The 18,938-nt window shown below is 32.2% G+C and overlaps 1 protein-coding gene across 13 annotated transcripts in view; it reads right to left on the bottom strand.

Annotated features, from left to right (window-relative positions):
- LOC148630167 (3',5'-cyclic-AMP phosphodiesterase 4C-like) overlaps positions 1 to 18,938 on the bottom strand; it is a 182,774-nt gene that overhangs the window by 101,241 nt on the left and 62,595 nt on the right. The window contains exon 1 of one of the 13 annotated variants that reach the window (XM_088562230.1): positions 10,410 to 10,961. The exons of 9 other annotated variants lie outside the window; for them this stretch is intronic. In XM_088562230.1, coding sequence (XP_088418356.1) covers positions 10,410 to 10,462 — 53 coding nt within the window. In that variant the 5' untranslated portion in view covers positions 10,463 to 10,961. Of the gene's footprint in view, positions 1 to 6,742; positions 6,875 to 10,409; positions 10,962 to 18,938 lie in introns of those variants that run through there. 3 more of the 13 variants (XM_088562266.1, XM_088562293.1, XM_088562258.1) reach the window with 3 other exon arrangements.

Below are 18,938 nucleotides of genomic sequence, written 5' to 3'. Positions count from 1 at the left end.
GAACAAAACTTTATTTCTTAATCATATAATTCAAGCACTTTTACCATTAAGAAGACGTAAGAGACAAATCAATTAAGTTTTATACTACTTATTAAAACCTCAACAACTCTGAAGAACAAAGCAATACTCTCATTAGAGTACCTTATATACAAGTCTACCAATAAAAACAAATTTACTACTGGATACACTGAAATATGTATTGCAACAGCCTTACATTTAATTTTGGTCCATATTTGACAAAAAAAACATGCCTCTCCATTTCTGTTTTTGGATTTAGGTTATACCCTAATGCATTTGTTGTTTTTCACCATTTTTCCCTTTGGCAAAGTTTCAGTAGTGTATCCCTTGGCCACTATGTAAAGTTTCAGTAGGGTATCCCTTGGCCACTATGTAAAGTTTCAGTAGTGTATCCTCTGGCCACTATGTAAAGTTTCAGTAGGGTATCCCTTGGCCACTATGTAAAGTTTCAGTAGTGTATCCCTTGGCCACTATGTAAAGTTTCAGTAGTGTATCCTCTGGCCACTATGTAAAGTTTCAGTAGGGTATCCCTTGGCCACTATGTAAAGTTTCAGTAGTGTATCCCTTGGCCACTATGTAAAGTTTCAGTAGGGTATCCCCTGGCCACTATGTAAAGTTTCAGTAGGGTATCCCTTGGCCACTATGTAAAGTTTCAGTAGGGTATCCCTTGGCCACTATGTAAAGTTTCAGTAGGGTATCCCCTGGCCACTATGTAAAGTTTCAGTAGGGTATCCCCTGGCCACTATGTAAAGTTTCAGTAGGGTATTCCTTGGCCACTATGTAAAGTTTCAGTAGGGTATCCCCTGGCCACTATGTAAAGTTTCAGTAGTGTATCCTCTGGCCACTATGTAAAGTTTCAGTAGGGTATCCCTTGGCCACTATGTAAAGTTTCAGTAGGGTATCCCCTGGCCACTATGTAAAGTTTCAGTAGGGTATCCCTTGGCCACTATGTAAAGTTTCAGTAGGGTATCCCTTGGCCACTATGTAAAGTTTCAGTAGGGTATCCCTCAATGTTCCTGTTTGATTTATTAGTACACTGCTTAGAACTACAATGATAGTAATGAGTTGTAAAAATCATCATAAGAAACTTATAAATGAAAAAAAAATACTACTGTGAACTTGTGCCATATTGTCACCTACATTTCAGATAAACCGGGGAAATAAATTCAGCAAACCATAACAATTATTAATTATTACTCAATATGTTTCTGTAAGATATTCAAGTTTTTAAAATCATATCCCACTAATGTAAACTATACATGAAAAATGGGTCAAAAGACAGTGATATGTGTGGTAAAAATTAAAATGGCTGACTAGTAATACTTCTCTTCAATCAAATTATTTTTTACACTCAGGAGCCAGAATTGCTCACCTGGTTGAATTTAGCCCTTCAAGGGCAAAGTTGTCCAACAGTTTTGACTCAAGAAGACTTTGGTAGGACTTATCATAAGGATCATTTCAGTAATTGAAATTTCTTTTTATCTATCAGTTTTCAAGATATTGACTGAAAACTATAAAAAAAAAAAATAATAATAAATAAATTTAAAAAGCCATTTTTTCCCTTTCAAGGGCAATACTCTTACAAGGCGTTGTCTGACAACTTTTATCTGCTTTGTCACTGATGATTTATTGACAGTTGGACTGACTTCATTGTCTCTGATGATTTATTGACAGTTGGAATCACTGCTATGTAGCTGATGATTTGTTGACAGTTGAAATGACTGCTTCGTCTCTAATGATTTGTTGACAGTTGGAATGACCGCATTGTCTCTGATGATTTATTGACAGTTGGAATGACTGCTATGTAGCTGATGATTTGTTGACAGTTGAAATGACTGCTTTGTCTCTAATGATTTGTTGACAGTTGGAATGACCGCATTGTCTCTGATAATTTATTGACAGTTGAAATGACTGCTATGTAGCTGATGATTTATTGACAGTTGTAATGACTGCTTTGTCTCTGATGATTTATTGACAGTTGAAAGGACTGCTCTGTCACTGATGATTTATTGACAGTTGAAATGACTGCTTTGTCACTGATGATTTGTTGACAGTTTGAATGGATGCTTTGTCACTGATGATTTGTTGAAATGAATGCTTTGTAGCAGAATAACCAGACTAATAACCTTATAAGGGTTGTGATGATGTTGAACTTGATAAACAACCTTTTCCAGGACTGTATTTAGATTTGACAAATTACCTATTTAGGACTGTGTACCACAGAGTAACCAGACAAATCATTGTAACATAAGTCTCTCCTAAAGGAAGCCAACAGTCTGTTCAGTTAGCCTCTAGTCAGTAAGAAATTGGTAATATTATTGGATATCAGTAAACTCTCTACAGTAATTAATAACATTGGTCATTATCACGTGGTCATTACACATATAACTGACCACTAGACATTTGGCAGTAAGTATACACTCTATCATAAAAGGCTTCCAGTATTAATCAACAATAGAAAATAATATAATCTTTGTCTTAAAACCTCTTCATCACAATAAGAAAAGTAAAATTATTTCACAAATTGTACTATGCTTAGTTTCAAGTCCAAGCTTCACTGTCACACTGTTATAGTGAGAAGAACAAATTTAGCATAGGATAATGTTTGGTCTCCATCTGCTCAGACATTAATGAAACAAAGTATAGTCAAGGGAAACAAACCTCTTTAGTATTAGTCTGCTCAGACAAAACACTCAGAGACTATTGAATAAGAAAGAAATCTACTGTCATTGTAAAATATGATCATGATGTTTGTCTACTAAAATACTGAAAATAATGGCATCTTGAATTTTTCACCTGAAACAAACTCCCTACCTAAAATAATCTCAAGTAAAAGGGACACACTGTTTCTGCCAAGGAGATTATATACTGCCAGCTGAAAAAACCTCAGCTAAGCCATACAATATTATGTATTAGTACATTTGTGAGCAGGGAAAAGTTTCATTACATACACCATGAATAGAAAATGCATTAAAACAAACTAAAAGCCAAAAAATCTCCTGTGCCCATTAACCAATTTACATCCACTTCTGGTTAAATTCATTATCCTTCAAGTCTCTTTTAATTGCTTCTTTATTTATTTGAATTTAAGCAATCAGAATAAATAATCCTGAATAGCCCTGGAGATGATGATAGTCTATATTGAAATTATATCATAACTCCTAGAGCCACTAAAATCATCATGCAAATCATTATAATGAAGAATTTTATTTCCATAGGGACCATCTGCCTGACAGGAATGTAATGTTAACAAGTTTGTCATTTTCAGGCTTTGTATAAAACTTCACTGGACTATGGAGTATAAAAAAACATGTTCCTTGACTTTCAAACATTTACTCTCAGGAAGGCATCAGATTAATTGAGGATTTTAACAAATTTTTTTTTCTATAGAAAGTAAAAACTGAGTATGCCATAGCCTGTAAGAATCCTTGGAATCAATAAATCAATAGATGACTATACACCTCTCTGATAACAATCTGATGATAGCCAGAAACTTGAAGGAGATTTTAGCAGTAACTTTTGTCATCATTCTAACTCTAATAATTAAGAAAAAGATTTTTTTTTAAATTGTTTAACAGCTACAGTAACACAGTTTTCTGTCTGAAGTCCAAAAAAGTTCATTCTCCTTCCATTTGATAATTTAAAACTAATGCTTATTAAATTAATATTATTTGTATTGATTTTACATTTTTATTGCTCTTTCATTAAAGTGGTCATATGTCAATGGCATAAAAGCTGTTTCATACAAATCAATAGAAATATGAGAATATATGGTTCTGTCACTATAGTAAAAGTACATATCATTGTCATGTTCTGTATGTCCCTGGAGTTTTAGCACCATACTGGTATAGTGTTATAATTGGAAATGGACTCCTTGGACATATGGTGTAAACAAAACAGAAACCTAGTCCTTATCAAGAAAACAAATGAATACTCTCTCTGCCTGATCATGTTTCTTCAAGATACCACAGCCTTCATCAATAAAGGGCAATTAGGATGGCCATACACTCTCCTATGGCAGCATACTGTCAACTTCATATAGCAGTATGCTGTGATCTTCCTACAGCAGTACTCCATGATCTCCCTACAGCAGTATGCCATGATCTTCCTTCAGCAGTACTCCATGATCTTCCTACAGCAGTATGCCATGATCTTCCTTCAGCAGTACTCCATGATCTTCCTACAGCAGTATGCCATGACCTTCCTACAGCAGTATTCCATGACCTTCCTACAGCAGTATGCCATGATCTTCCTTCAGCAGTACTCCATGATCTTCCTACAGCAGTATGCCATGACCTTCCTACAGCAGTACTCCATGACCTTCCTACAGAAGTACAAAGAGATCTTCCTACAGCAGTACAATGAGATCTTCCTACAGCAGTGCTCCATGATCTTCCTACAGCAGTACTCCATGATCTTCCTACAGCAGTACAATGAGATCTTCCTACAGCAGTACAATGAGATCTTTCTACAGCAGTAGGTCATGATCCATCTTCAGCAATACTGTTATCTTTTACAGTACAAGCATTAACATTCATTTCCCATTAATACTTATATCCTCTTTGAAGCAGTAAATTACATGAACACTTTTAGAATTTTTTCTGCTTAATAACTTTCCTCATATAACTTTCAGATCCATGTATATTTTCATTGACATTTCCAAAGGTTCAAATTTACTTTCAAGTGCGGAAAGACCTTTTAATTCTTCAAGTTTTAAACCAATGGTGCACTTGAGGAAAACTAAAAGTTCTCAATAAAGTGTCATTGAAAAGGACCGAATGTCCACAACCTAGAGGTAGGTAAATAAAATTTCCAAGTCCAAGGTAAAAAAATAGAGTGTTCTGTACCTCGGACCACCACTATTTTGAACCCCTGATCTTGTACCTGAATTTTGATGGAGTAAAAATTGACAAGGCAGATCAGAATTGACCTAACAGGAAAAAAGGGGCTATAGGCATGTATTAACCACCAAGTTTATAACAAATGTTACCATTCTTTACATAATTTAAACTTTAAGAATCTGTTTCCTCTACCAATATAGTCATGATGTCTGACATTAAAACATGTCCTCCATTAAGAAAAAAACATAAATTCCAAACTTTCCAAAACCAATCTATGGAGAAAGGAAAAACCAGATTGAATCTGTAGAATCAATTCAGTAGACATGTTTATATCTTAGTCTTAACTAATACATTTTCATCATCAAAGGAAATAGGGATAACTATATAGCAAACAGCTTCAATTTATCCTTTTGATTTAAAATATTTAATTGGAGAGTCAGTGGTAAAATTGCATGAAAAATGATCATTTGTAACCACACTTGACTTTTAACAACTAGAAATAGTAACAAAAAAACATAGACAGTGATCTTGAAATAGTACTATAACTCATTTACTGAATACTAAGAATAAATAATTGGGTGTTTTCAATACTAAACAGGGTCTCAAGTACTGCATTAATATATATAATTACATCAGTGTTAACATTGAAAAGAATTTCTACTCCTATGAACCAGAATAGAAAAATATCTACTATTAAGTTACTATGATGGTATTATGACATAATTCTAGAATTAACAGCTTTTAATATGTCTTATTGGATAATATATCCATTCAGAGGTTAAAAGCTAGAATGTAAATAATACATAAATAACTTATTTTTTAATCTTTGATTCATTAAATATGTACTTGGTTAATATAAACAGTGACTGAATTTAGGTCCTGTTAGTGAAACCTGGTATGGTATTCAATAGTATCTATCCAATAAAAAGCTAGCATCTATTTCATGGAGCTTAATGAAATTATCCAATCAATGTATGTGTATATGCCTTGATTAGAATTTGAATTTAAATCTTATTAACTGCTATGCTATTCCTTTTATAAGTAGAAAGATGCTTGTAATCAGGTGATAAATTTAACCAGCATTTAACTTACAGATTTGGACTTGGAACAAGTCAATTAGATTGGGACTTGCACTATTGAGTTCTTTAAATTGGGACTTGTATTAAGTAAAACGGCATATAAACAAAATACTAAGAAACCTATTCTGATTTTTAACCATTATATGCAATACAAATCCTCTAACTTCACTGTTTGATAATGCAAATGATAAAATGTAAATGTCCAGTGATCCTAGATGACTGTCTGGCTTCAGGTTATATCTACTATAGTTATTTGATCACTGTCCTGACCTATATAGACTAAAGGCTACAGATATTAACATTACTACAAATATCGACCATTTATTATCATCTTCATCATTTTATATATTTTTTATTTGTCTACAGATGAAACATCACATTTCACATACTGTACAATCACCAAGTTAATATACTGAACTAGTCTTCAATTTCAAAATAAATATCACAATTCGGTCAAATGAATAGTATTAAAGGATGTAAAAGTATTATTAATATGGAAGGATTATAAATGGAAAAATGAGGGGAAAGAAACTAAAAACACATATAACCTGATAAAAATAATATATAACTTAATTCAATAATATGACCAAATATTACCAACAAAACTTCTTCCATGTTAACTACTATATTGAAGAATTTAACAAAAGGAAATTCTCCATTTAAATAAAATATGATGCATTCAAATACAGGTATCTGGTACAAGATGCAAATGAAATGATTTAGTTTTAGTGTAATTTTATCATAACAAAGTAAATTTTAATTATCCAGTAGCCCTACTGTCCCAATCATTGCAGAATTACCTACCTTGAACTTCTCCTCCTTAGCTGAATCATTTTTATCCCACTTATTTTTACAATTCACAATTTAACACATTTTACCAACATGTTACCGTGGTATTTGAGCGTAAACAACCCAGGTAAACAGGTGTCAGGGACTGTTATGATTACATGGACTCAGGGCAAAACAACTGTCAGCTGACTGAACCAACCAACTAATTTTATTTATAAAATATTGCTAACTCATTTCAAAGAGAATCAATTCAATTTAAAAAAAAAAGAATAAAATAATTCTTAATTCATGGATAAAAAAGTTTTCAAATAAATGGCATGACTGAATGTATACAAACTTATAGACACTTAATACCACCCTATAGTTTTCCTTTAAAAGCTATAAAATAGGGTGAAACAGGGGCATTAACTGTATACAGGGGCATTAACTGTAAACAGGGGCATTAACTGTATACAGGGGCATTAACTGGATCAAGGGCATTAAATCAGAAATTTTAATATCTTAATATTGATGGCAAAAAGACAGATTGAGAATCCAGTAAATGGATCAATAACTCATAAAATAACGCCATTCCATAGTTTATCTTCCAGAACTAATTGCTAAAAACACTTGGGAGTAAGTTCTACGTGGATCATAGGAGTAAGTTCTACGTGGATCATAGGCGTAAGTTCTACGTGGATCATAGGAGTAAGTTCTGTGGATCATAGGCGTAAGTTCTACGTGGATCATAGGAGTAAGTTCTATGTGGATCATAGGCGTAAGTTCTACGTGGATACGTGGATCATAGGAGTAAGTTCTACATGGATCATACTTTTATCTTACAAATGCTTGGTAAGAATTTCTGACCAAAATCATAGGGAAAATCACAATAACTAACTAATGATAGCAATGATTCACCAGATTATATCTCACATATTATTTACAAGAGCCTGGATTATTAGGAGTCAATGAGCAAACAGACTAACAGATAGACAAATAGACTAACAGATAGACAAATAGACTAACAGATAGACAAATGGACTAACAGATAGACAAATGGACTAACAGATAGACAAATAGACTAACAGATAGACAAATGGACTAACATGGTTATATTGTCTCCATTTTCAAGTCTACTATAACTCCACATAATCAGGTAGAAATCCTGTCTTTTCAGACAGTATTTTGTCTCTACCTCTTCACTGGAAAAACAATAAAATAATCTACAAAAAGTGTATTCACACATTCAAATAAGACAATGCCACTCCTATAAAGCTTAATCTCAATGAAATTTTAGATAGATATTTTATCAGCTGAAGTTCAATGAATCCATGCTTCTATTGAGGTTATCAATTTAGAGTAGTAGATAAATAATACTATAAGCCTCCTTATAACTCAAAAATAAAAGTGCATTTCTGCTCGGAAGGAAACTTGTAATATATTATGTCATTCATACTTAAATCTCTCATGTCAAATATTTTTCTTAATGTCACATAGTTGTTTGATAAAATACTTAATTTCAATTCAAAATATTTGGATTCCACTTTATAAGACTCTGTTAATGTTAGGCTGTTTAATTCTGACATCATCATATAATAAAATAGGTTAATATGAACTAGAAAATGTCCAAGTATATACAAAATGATGCTTAAACATGTAAAATGGCAATGCAGTAAATACACTGAGGAAACAGAGTAAAAGATGAAACCATACCAGAATAAAACAACAAAGAGCTTCTTGCATTGCAGCATTATACTACCGGAGCATGTCAAACTCTGTTCACTTGAGGCAAGTGTGGACATAAGATTAGTTTTTGACACTTTTAAGGAAAGGGACTTACAGTTCATTAAAGACAATATAACTTGCTTGAGCAGAATACAACATAATTTTGAAAATTAATTAAAATTTTCCAAATTGGACCAAAAATAAAATGATTGATTTTTTTCAGGTGTGGTCTGTTAGACCTTTGAAATCTGATTGAATAATGCAGGCAGGGATTTTTTATAAGGAATCCTGATTGAATAATGCAGGCAGGGATTTTTTATAAGGAATCCTGACTGAATAATGCAGGCAGGGATTTTTTATAAGGAATCCAATAAAAAAAAAGTTTTTTTTATTGCAGAAACCCCTTTAGCCCCTTCTAACTTGAAAACCGTAAGAGATATCTAAAATCTGCAGGAAGGGAATTTCATGAGGAATCAACTAAGAAGAAATTTCGAACTGGACAAAGAATATAAAAAAAAGTCTATTTTTGGAGGTTCAGCCCCTTTGACCACTTATTACTAGAAAGGAAAATGCAATATTGGACGAAAAGTAAAAAAGTAGATTTTTTTGGTGTGGCCCAATTTTCTACCCCTTTAACTCCAAAATGATTTAAGTTGAGTCTACCATGTAAAACAATTTTAAAACAGAATTTTCAAAAGAACACATTGACATCTCAACCATCAAAATGGAATCAACAATGAACATTTCTTACCAATTCTAAAAATAGCACCCATTTTCCATTTTCTTATTCTTTTCAAAATGGAGGACAAACACCTCTAAAAAAGATAAGGCCTACTGCCATGTGCCTTGGAACAATGCGTTAAAATTTCAAAAAGATCATTTAAATTTTACTTAAGTATAGTAAATAGACAAAAGTTAACAGAAGCCAACAACATCAATGAAAAAGACAGGGTGATACTATTATAGGACGGTTTGTGGTAATATTAAGACCCATGGAATTATGCAAGGTTGGCAAATAAATATGGAATACCAATCACACTACAGCAAATCAAGTAAAGTATAAGTACTTCAACAGTAATAATGGTTGCCTTAGTCCTAATGAATATTTTCAGTATAGGTGATTATGGACTACATGCATGTATTAAGCTTGTAGATCTTTTATTTTGGACCATAGTTTAGTTTTAGATACTGAATTAGTTCCTGATACTGTGGTCAAAAAGTGGGGAAAAGGATGAAGCTTTAAGAATTAATCTAGTCCAAAAGTCCATAATTTCTTCAAAATATCAGGACCACATTAAGTCTGTAAACTATCAAAGATACATTCACATAATAAAATTTGGCTCAAATCGGCAAGCGTTTAGAAAAACTGGAAGTAATAAGAGCAAGCTCACAAGAAAATACCCCCTGCTTATATTGGACATATATCATGCTGCCCCCTCAAGATGGATTACTCTCTTTGCAGGCATAAGACATTAACTATTTTCCTTCATGCACATCTACACATGATGCTCAAAATTTTAACAAAATCAACTGACCTGTTTGGACTTATGCTTATGAGGTTATAACAAATAACATCATTTATTGAAATATCACAACTGGACAATAAATCATTAGGAAACCCATCATACCACTTTATTCATAGAAAAAAAAACTGTCATATCTATTACATAATAAAATGATCACATTATTTTAAAAACAAATGTACAATACTTAATTGGTCCTTTCACTTATCAATTTGCAACTCTCAAAAAAATTATGGCATATACACATGTATTTTTTCAAAATCTTGTATGAAAAACATATAACAAAACTGAAATCCAGAAAACAAATGAAACCCACAAAAATTAAGCTGACAAGGTGATTAGCAAAGGTGAATATATTGCACTGAGGTGAATTATAAAAATCAATACCATTCCAAAAAATAGAATTTTTTTTAAATTATAAAAACAAATAATACCTTGAAAATCTGCTAACTTACCAAATCCATGAATGACGTCTCCTGGGTTCTTGGATTGCTGGAACTGTCAACATAGCTTTGGATTTTCTACCAAGGAATTATAAGAATAAAACCTGATGTTCCCTGTATTTATACCACATCAAATAGTCAATCATCAATACATCCAAAGATTTAAGATCCTCAGAATTACACCATGCATTCATTCCATATACACTCAGTTGCTTTTATAAACTGGAGCATAGTGTGAAAGATTTCATCTGTAATCTAATTCATTATTCTGCATCAATACTTTCTCTCTTAAGATCTTGTGGTCATTTTGTTTACATTCAAAACAAAAATGTTTACAATATTTAAATTGACTATCCAAGTTATTTAAAACACTTATATGGTTAAAAAAAATTATGCAATTTTACTTTACGTCAAATTTAAAGCTTAAAACAGGGCAAACACATATCAGTAAATTAAACTTCCCTGATGGAAACGTTAATCCGTGAAATGGTATAATTACAGCTGAGTTATAGTAAACATTAGCATACGCTTGGTTCTCTTTCCGAGTAGCTTCCTGACCCAATCATAACATACTTAACACACAACAACTCTCCATCAGTCTGGGTTGACTTAATAATTAACGGACTAATGATAGTGGATATTGACAATGTAACATCCCGAGTGGTAACAATTGAAGTCATTCGATGTACAAATCCATCAATTTACCTAAAATCACTTAAATCATTGATCATTACACCTTTATTGTCCTTAGTATGTCAATAGATAATTCTACAGATAGGTCAATTATAAACAACTATTCATAAAACAACAATTCTATCACAGAAAACACCATAAAAATCCTTCATCCTCTATCTATGGTTTACAAATTTCCAACAGAATCAAATTTCAATCGAACTGTGGCTTGTCATATGCCTTCAGTAAATTTCTTCACATGCAGATAATCATTTCACACAGTAGACGATGGGGGGATTAACAGACGATTAGTCTTCTTGCTGTCACATAATCTCCCAGTGAAATATTGTAATGCTAATTAGTAACCCATTCAATCACCAATAATTGCACCTAAAGAGCTTCTAATGAGAATTTGACAAATAAATCTTTACTGTTTCCACCTTTTGAAGGATAAAAATCAAATTAATAGAGGTCCTTTCAGGTAATTATACAATTCTCTGTGATTATATAGAATTTCTTTTCTTCTTTAACTTGTATGAAATAATCAACAAAGAACAGTCTATAGAGATTAAACCATCATGAAAATTTAATTGTTTCCTGTATGATTTACTTATTTAATGTGTATCCTCTAGAATGAAATCAATGTTGGCAACAGTTACTTATGTTTCTGATATCCCCAAATAAAAAAAAAACATGTTAATTCCACAATAATATAACAGGTGTAGTCTGTATATATAAAGATGTAATTTTATCCAAAAGAATGAAAATTTTCTATAATATTTTCCACATCACTGAATCCTTTCTGACAGATAAGCAAGAATTTGCGTCAAAGTTAGTCAACAATAAAGAACTCAATTGGTCCATATCTGATACATTGTCACATATTGATAATTGAAGAGGCAAACTTTATCAGGTCAGTCTATAATATCATAAATAGCTATGAATAAATAATGAAATAAAGGAAAAGTGGAGATAAATTAAGTAGTAATGGTATCTATTGTCGATCAACCAGGTTAAAAAGACTGTACACATCTGTCAATACTTCTCATTCCAAGAAGGAAAAGTATCTTTAAGAAAGACTAATGTTTCAACTCAAGACCAATTCTAACAAATAAGCTTCTGGAACAGGGTTATGTTGCTACAAGAATGAAGTCATCACTACAGAAGTTTTATGGTCGTCATCATGAACTCGTGGATCGTTATGGTGTATCTATCTGCACCATGAAAACTAATTTATTCCACAAATCATAGTTTTCCTTTCCTCGTTTGTCTACCCTGGACTTGACTTTTTATGAGCAACTCGGCAAATGTTTCTAGAAAAGCAGAGGGTGCTTACCCTACCGGTGCACCTGGTCCATGTTCCCAGTTTCAGTGGAGTCCGAGTTGCTCATTCGCTTTTGTTACTTTGTATGTATGATTTCAGTTACTTTATGTTCTTTGTTGTGTATGTCTGTTTTCCATGTCTGGTCATTGTCCCTGGATTACATTCTTTTGATTACCGCTATAACCTTGGTTCCCTTGATTACTCTTTCCATAGCAAAAGACATATGTCTAATACTAAGAGACAGCCATCATGAAAAAAAAGGGTGTGAAATATTGATGAATCAGATGTGACTACAGAATCTATAAATCTTGACCAATGATCAACTGTCCACGACATCACTCTTCTTGAAATTAAAAATCATGCATGATTTAATCATGATGAACAACTAGTCCATTTCTAATCACACAATGTTATACAACAGAATACCCACAAAAAAACTAAAAAAAAATCACACAGAAATTGCTCACAATAACTAGAGGCTCAAGAGAGCCTGAATCACTCACCTGGTTAACCAATTGCTTATTTGAAAAAAACTTGAGGAATGAGACTGGCTAAGTTAAAATCAACTAAATTGTAAAATGCAGGAAATGCTTTTAATAGCATTTTCATGACCTGAACCAGAATTTTGTTAAAGGCAACAATTTTTGAATTATTTTCAAAAACCTGCCTTCCGACCCCTAAGTTCCATTTTTAGTATAGGCAGCCATATCTATTCACGGATTAAAAGTCACAACAGTCATTTTGAGCACAATACACTAAAGAACTATTATACATATCTTCATTCAATGATCTTAAATGGTTTTAGAGAAGAAGATTTTCAAAGTTGTACATGTGAAAAAAAAACCAAAAAAAACAGAAAAACTGTTTCAGGGGCCGTAACTCCTACATCTGTCAATGAATGGTTTTGAAAATTTCGGCATAGGTCCTTCTCATGATGCTTAACAATATTACCATTTGCCAGAAATTTGCTAAAGACAAAGGTTTTTAGTTATTTGCAAAAAACTGCCTTCTGATCCCCATGCTTTTAAGTAACAGCAGCCATGTTTTTTCATGAATCAAAAAATCCCAACAGTCATTTTGTGTCTGATACCCTAAGGAACATATATGCCAACTTTCATTGAATTCTGTGCTATAGATTTTGAGAATAAGATTTTCAAGTTGCATATAGAAAAATGCCAAAAAAAACCTGTTTCAGGGGCTGTAACTCCTACATCACTTGACAAATCCGTCTTGAAAATTTTGGCATAGGTTCAACTCATGATGCTGAACATTATTTTCCATGCCAAAATTTGCCAAAGGCAACAGTTTTTGGGATATTTGCAACAAAACTGCCATCTGACACCTATGTTCTATTTTTTGTAACAGTGGCCATGTTTTTTCATGAATAAAAAATCTAAACAGTCATTTTGTGCAGAATACCCTAAGAAACAATCACGCTAAGTTCAAAATTTGTCTGTTTAGTAGTTTCAGAGAAGAAGACTTTGGAAAATATATCCACAATGACGATGAAAACGCCAAGCGATGGCATAAGCTCACTTGGCCTTTGGCCAGGTGAGCTAAAAATTAGGAAAAATACAAAAATCCACCCCCCTTAATTATTCAATATCATTTCAATGATTTTAATATGCATATAAAAGTTAATACAAATATTTCAATTTGTTATGACATAAAATCCAACAGTTGTAAAGTTTATATAATCAATAAAGTAAAGTATCCATTATCAAAATAAACAATCAGAACATTTACATGATTCCTAGGAAAGTTCTTAATCTTGTAAACCCTGGATACAAAATATCTGTAATCTTTTTTTTTTTTTTTAAATTTTGGCATTTCTATGGTAAATTAACGACAAGGAATTTGAGCAGTCTCAGTTAAAAGAGGAAGAAGGCTACATGTTCCCAAAGTAAACAGCATAGTGTTCTTTATATCTTAGGGATGTTTCTTAATTTTGATAAGGTTATACAAACTGAAATAACCTAGACTGCAGCAGTTTATGCTTATAAACTGCAAAGCAGTTTACAAAAAGTGTAAATTGGCAGAAACCTGGTACCAGTTCAAAAATTAGAAGATATCAAGAATGGATTAGTGAGCAAAAAGTTATTTTGTTTGGGATAATTAGAAAAAGGGACTGCAAGCCAATAATGTTAATGATGTCACAGTGCCAAACCTTCTTATAAAAAATAACCTGGTTGGCTCATAGAGAGGCAACTAATCAGAAAGCTTGTTACAAATCAAATCTAAATACAAAATGGTAACCATAATGCATGACAGATTGAGCTCCACTTATTTCAAAGTTAGCCTACTGATTACAAGTCAAATGAACACTCATTATAGAGGTGAATGTAATTCCTCTACCAGACAGAGCCCTTTGCAAGTTTAGACCACCTGTGTAAGACTAGGACTTAACTCATACTCCTAATCAATGAAACATTTAAGAAGTGACAGCGTTGTAGACATATTCAAAACAAAGGCAAGATAAAATTTGATGTCCCTATATATCATGTTTCCAGAAATGGCGGTGCTCTCCTGGATAACCAAACACAATATATATGTTTTCAAGGAAGAAACAGGTTTTATTCTCACTGAAGACAAAAGATCAGGTTATCTTTCACTCATAAGATAATTCTTGGTCTTTTCACTTGTTCCACTATGCTCCATTCATGAAAAAGACTAGAATATCTCAAACTGGTGATCTTGCATCTTCATTCATATAAGAAACCTATTCATCTTTTAAGCCATGGTTAACTTCAAATTTAAATCTTAAGTTTTAATATTCTAAAGATTAATTATGCTACAACATATTTTAGTTGGATTCTTCTTTATATTTGCCCCTCAGGACAGCAATAACAGTTATTAGAAGCTTTTCCTTGTATGATATATGTTGAGTAATAATAACACCACTATTAAAATAAAGTCAATACAGACAGAGATGTTCAGTAACAAAATGTTGTGATTAAAACTCATATGTAAACTATAAAGCTCTTTAATGAATACTATAGAGACTGAAGTACTCCCATCTATTTCTCTCCACATGACACAGGGAGAGAAAGAGGACAAATAAGTCTGTGTAATCAGAAACATAACAACAAACTTGGAATCAAGTTACAGAAGTAGGAGATTTAAAAACAATATAATTTCCCTGGTGTAAAGGACAGCAAGTGATATTGATAAATTAATTACAAGACAGGCAAATAACTAAACTTATTCCCAACTTGTTTAAATTTTCTGAAAAGGACATAATTTCAAATCAATATCTTCAGATTACTGGAATAAATCTAAGAGACAAACTCAATGACGCTCACAAAGCCAAACTAATTCTGTACAGATTCTAGAACAACACCACATCACACAGCAAGAAATCCTACAAAAAGTCAACCATTTTCTCTGCACATAAATCTTTTTGTACATTTTACTATGTATATAAGGATCACTGAAACAGATAATAGCACATGTATTGACTTATTACTTTAAGATAACATCAATTATCAGTGACAATGTTGAACTTGTGACATATCCATGGCAGATCAGGTCAGTTTTATATCATTGTAAATCATAAGACTGTCATAATAATCCATGGGAGTCCTGTTTACTTACCAGATATAAACTAGCAAAGATACTGAAGGAGTATTCCAAAAGTGTTCTAGTTCTTGAAAGACTTTATACTGAAATAGTGAAAACCACATGGTGGTTGTGCTATGTATACCCTGACTCCTACAGGAAGTTCATCCTAGACATGGTGGTTGTGCTATGTATACCCTGACTCCTACAGGAAGTTCATCCTAGACATGGTGGTTGTGTTATGTATACCCTGACTCCTACAGGAAGTTCATCCTAGACATGGTGGTTGTGTTATGTATACCCTGACTCCTACAGGAAGTTCATCCTAGACATGGTGGTTGTGCTATGTATACCCTGACTCCTACAGGAAGTTCATACTACTTACAACATATACCTCAACAATAGAAATTTAAGGCACATACCACATAAAATTCAATCCATTTAACTGAGACAAAAGTCTGACAGTCAGAATGACAGACCAAAATAGCAGCCACTCACTGAGTTTGGGTATTAAAATGACCAAGAAAAGTTCATTTTTATTTGAAGTTGACAGGTGTTTTTGTTTGACAGACCAGACAAACACATAAACTATAGAACAAGAAATAATTAAAGATTGTACTATTATTATTGACTAATACACATTTAGGTTGTAAGACACAATACTTCACATAAGAGCATCTAAACATCAATTCATAATAAAAGGCAAGTATATTTGGAATACATAGTTGGATCTTTAACTCGGTTTTGGTTTCCTTAACTAATGTTTCGGGAGTGAGTTGCAGAGGAAAATAATTCTTTAAGTGACATAACAAAGAATCTAATGGCACCTACCAGTAAATTTAATATGATGTATTGGCAGAGTATACTTCTACAGAGCATAAAGGTTCAACACTTCAGAATGATACTGACATGACCCTATCATATTTAATTATCATCTGTCCAAATGTATAACAAAACAGCAGCACTGAAACCACTCTGTGAACTTTTATAAATTCTCTTAATTTTAGTTCTCCCCTCTAGAATCTGGAAGTACCTATATATATATGTCAGAATCTGATGTATTGTTTTTCTTTGTCAGTCCTAACAAGACTGTTGTTTTATCACACAAGTAATTGGTAGCATTTAAACCATTATCTTCATATTAATTGTCTAGTGCTGTTCAATGTGATTCTAACCATACTTATCTGTAAAAAGTAACGTGCTGAGACTACAGAGAATACCTTAATTAGCATTGAAATGGCTCAATAAAATTCATTGTTAACTGAGGTGATGAAGAGAATTGTTTTATAAAGACAGCAATGTCCTCAGTCAATACACGTCTGTTAGAAGTGAGGTAAACAGATAGGATGTGATTGTTTGGACTTTTAATGCACATGAAGTCTCCATAGGTTAAGACATATATTTCGACATAATGGCAGAAGTATAAGTTTTCTTTTTCAATTTCTCAAAAACACAAAACTGGTATCTTGAACATGTACATTTTTAGGAAAGAAAAATATGTAGTAAACAAGGACACATAAACATCATCTTTTGAATGATACAGATTTTATAATCTATAGCAACCATTACGGTATACGAGTTAATCAGAGGTCAGCTACAATCAAGGTTTTATCCTATATATAATGGATCAAACTCATGTTACATTTCTTCCGTTCAAATTGCTTTTCATTTATAACAGAAATAATACATCAAATCTATTCTTTTCTAATGATTTCAAGACTTTAGGAAAAATCGTTTCTTAGTAAGATTTCTCCAACACAGATTTCATAACTCAATAATAGAGCTGTCATCATTTAAATATCAATTCTATCATGATATATTGAGTCATCCTTGGACATTACCATGCATAAAATAAATAATTTACTGCAAAAGGCAAAAAAATCTCTTAGCATAACAATAAATTGAGATTAAACAGAATTTGTATCAAGAAATGCCATTACAAAACATGGAACATGTTAGATCTATATCATATTAAATAGTTAATACAATATATGAAGAAAACTTTCAAAATGGAATAACAGTGTTGTTCATCAATTGTATTAGAAGAAAGACAAGTCTGATAAAGGGAAAATGATAATTGGATCAACAACTCAAACAGCTTCTTCAATACCAATTGTCACTAAAAGATAAAAGTAAAAAATTCTTATGATTAACACAAACTCTATGGCGAGAATACTTTTCATATTTCATAATCTATCAAAACATGACATTTGATCTTTGTGGAGTTTATCTAAGGAAATGCTATTTAATATTAGAATATTGAAGAAAGAGAGTTAATGTGCAGATTACACATGTATAAAGATTCTACAAGCATGAAATGAAAAGGGATAAAGTCAATAAGACAATCAAAATAGCCTAACAAATTAGGATTGTAATTTCAGTCTGGAGTTTTGACTATTTATAGATTAAAGCTTTTTAATTAGAAAGAATTTGCCACATTATTGACTTTTTCTTCACATAAAAGGTACAGTAAAGGTAGACTGACTTCCTCAAACATTAACAACATGCTAAAAATAACTCTTGTGAAATACTTCAGTGTGAAACAAACTTTGGATTATCATTTCTGAAAGTATTATATTTCATGGGCCTGAAATAGGAGTTAATGTCCTTACCCCTTTTGTCAGACTGTTTCATCTTTTAATGTTGTAAATACAACAACAAAATTATAAACTATACACGAGAACTCCATAAGGAACAATGAAATGCATCATCTTATTAAAACAGTACCCAGTCAGACACAACATGCAAGACTATAGATTCTAATGGAATAATAATGGCCCATCATATATATTATTTCTTTTTATGTAAAACATAAATATTGATATTTCACATCATCTTCTAATTTGTATGATATAATATTTATTTTTCACGGACCATTAAACATTATAATTACTTTTATATGATCTACAGCTATATCCTACATAAATGAAATATTTCAGTTTACATGCAAATGTTAGAGAGTAAGTAGGTCAATACGTGCATTTGAA

This window comes from Perna viridis, chromosome 1 (assembly GCF_037379345.1).
Source record: "Perna viridis isolate PV_CMFRI_1.1 ecotype Kerala chromosome 1, ASM3737934v1, whole genome shotgun sequence".
In the NCBI taxonomy this organism is placed as follows: domain Eukaryota; kingdom Metazoa; phylum Mollusca; class Bivalvia; order Mytilida; family Mytilidae; genus Perna; species Perna viridis.
This window is presented reverse-complemented; position numbering and strand designations above follow the sequence as displayed.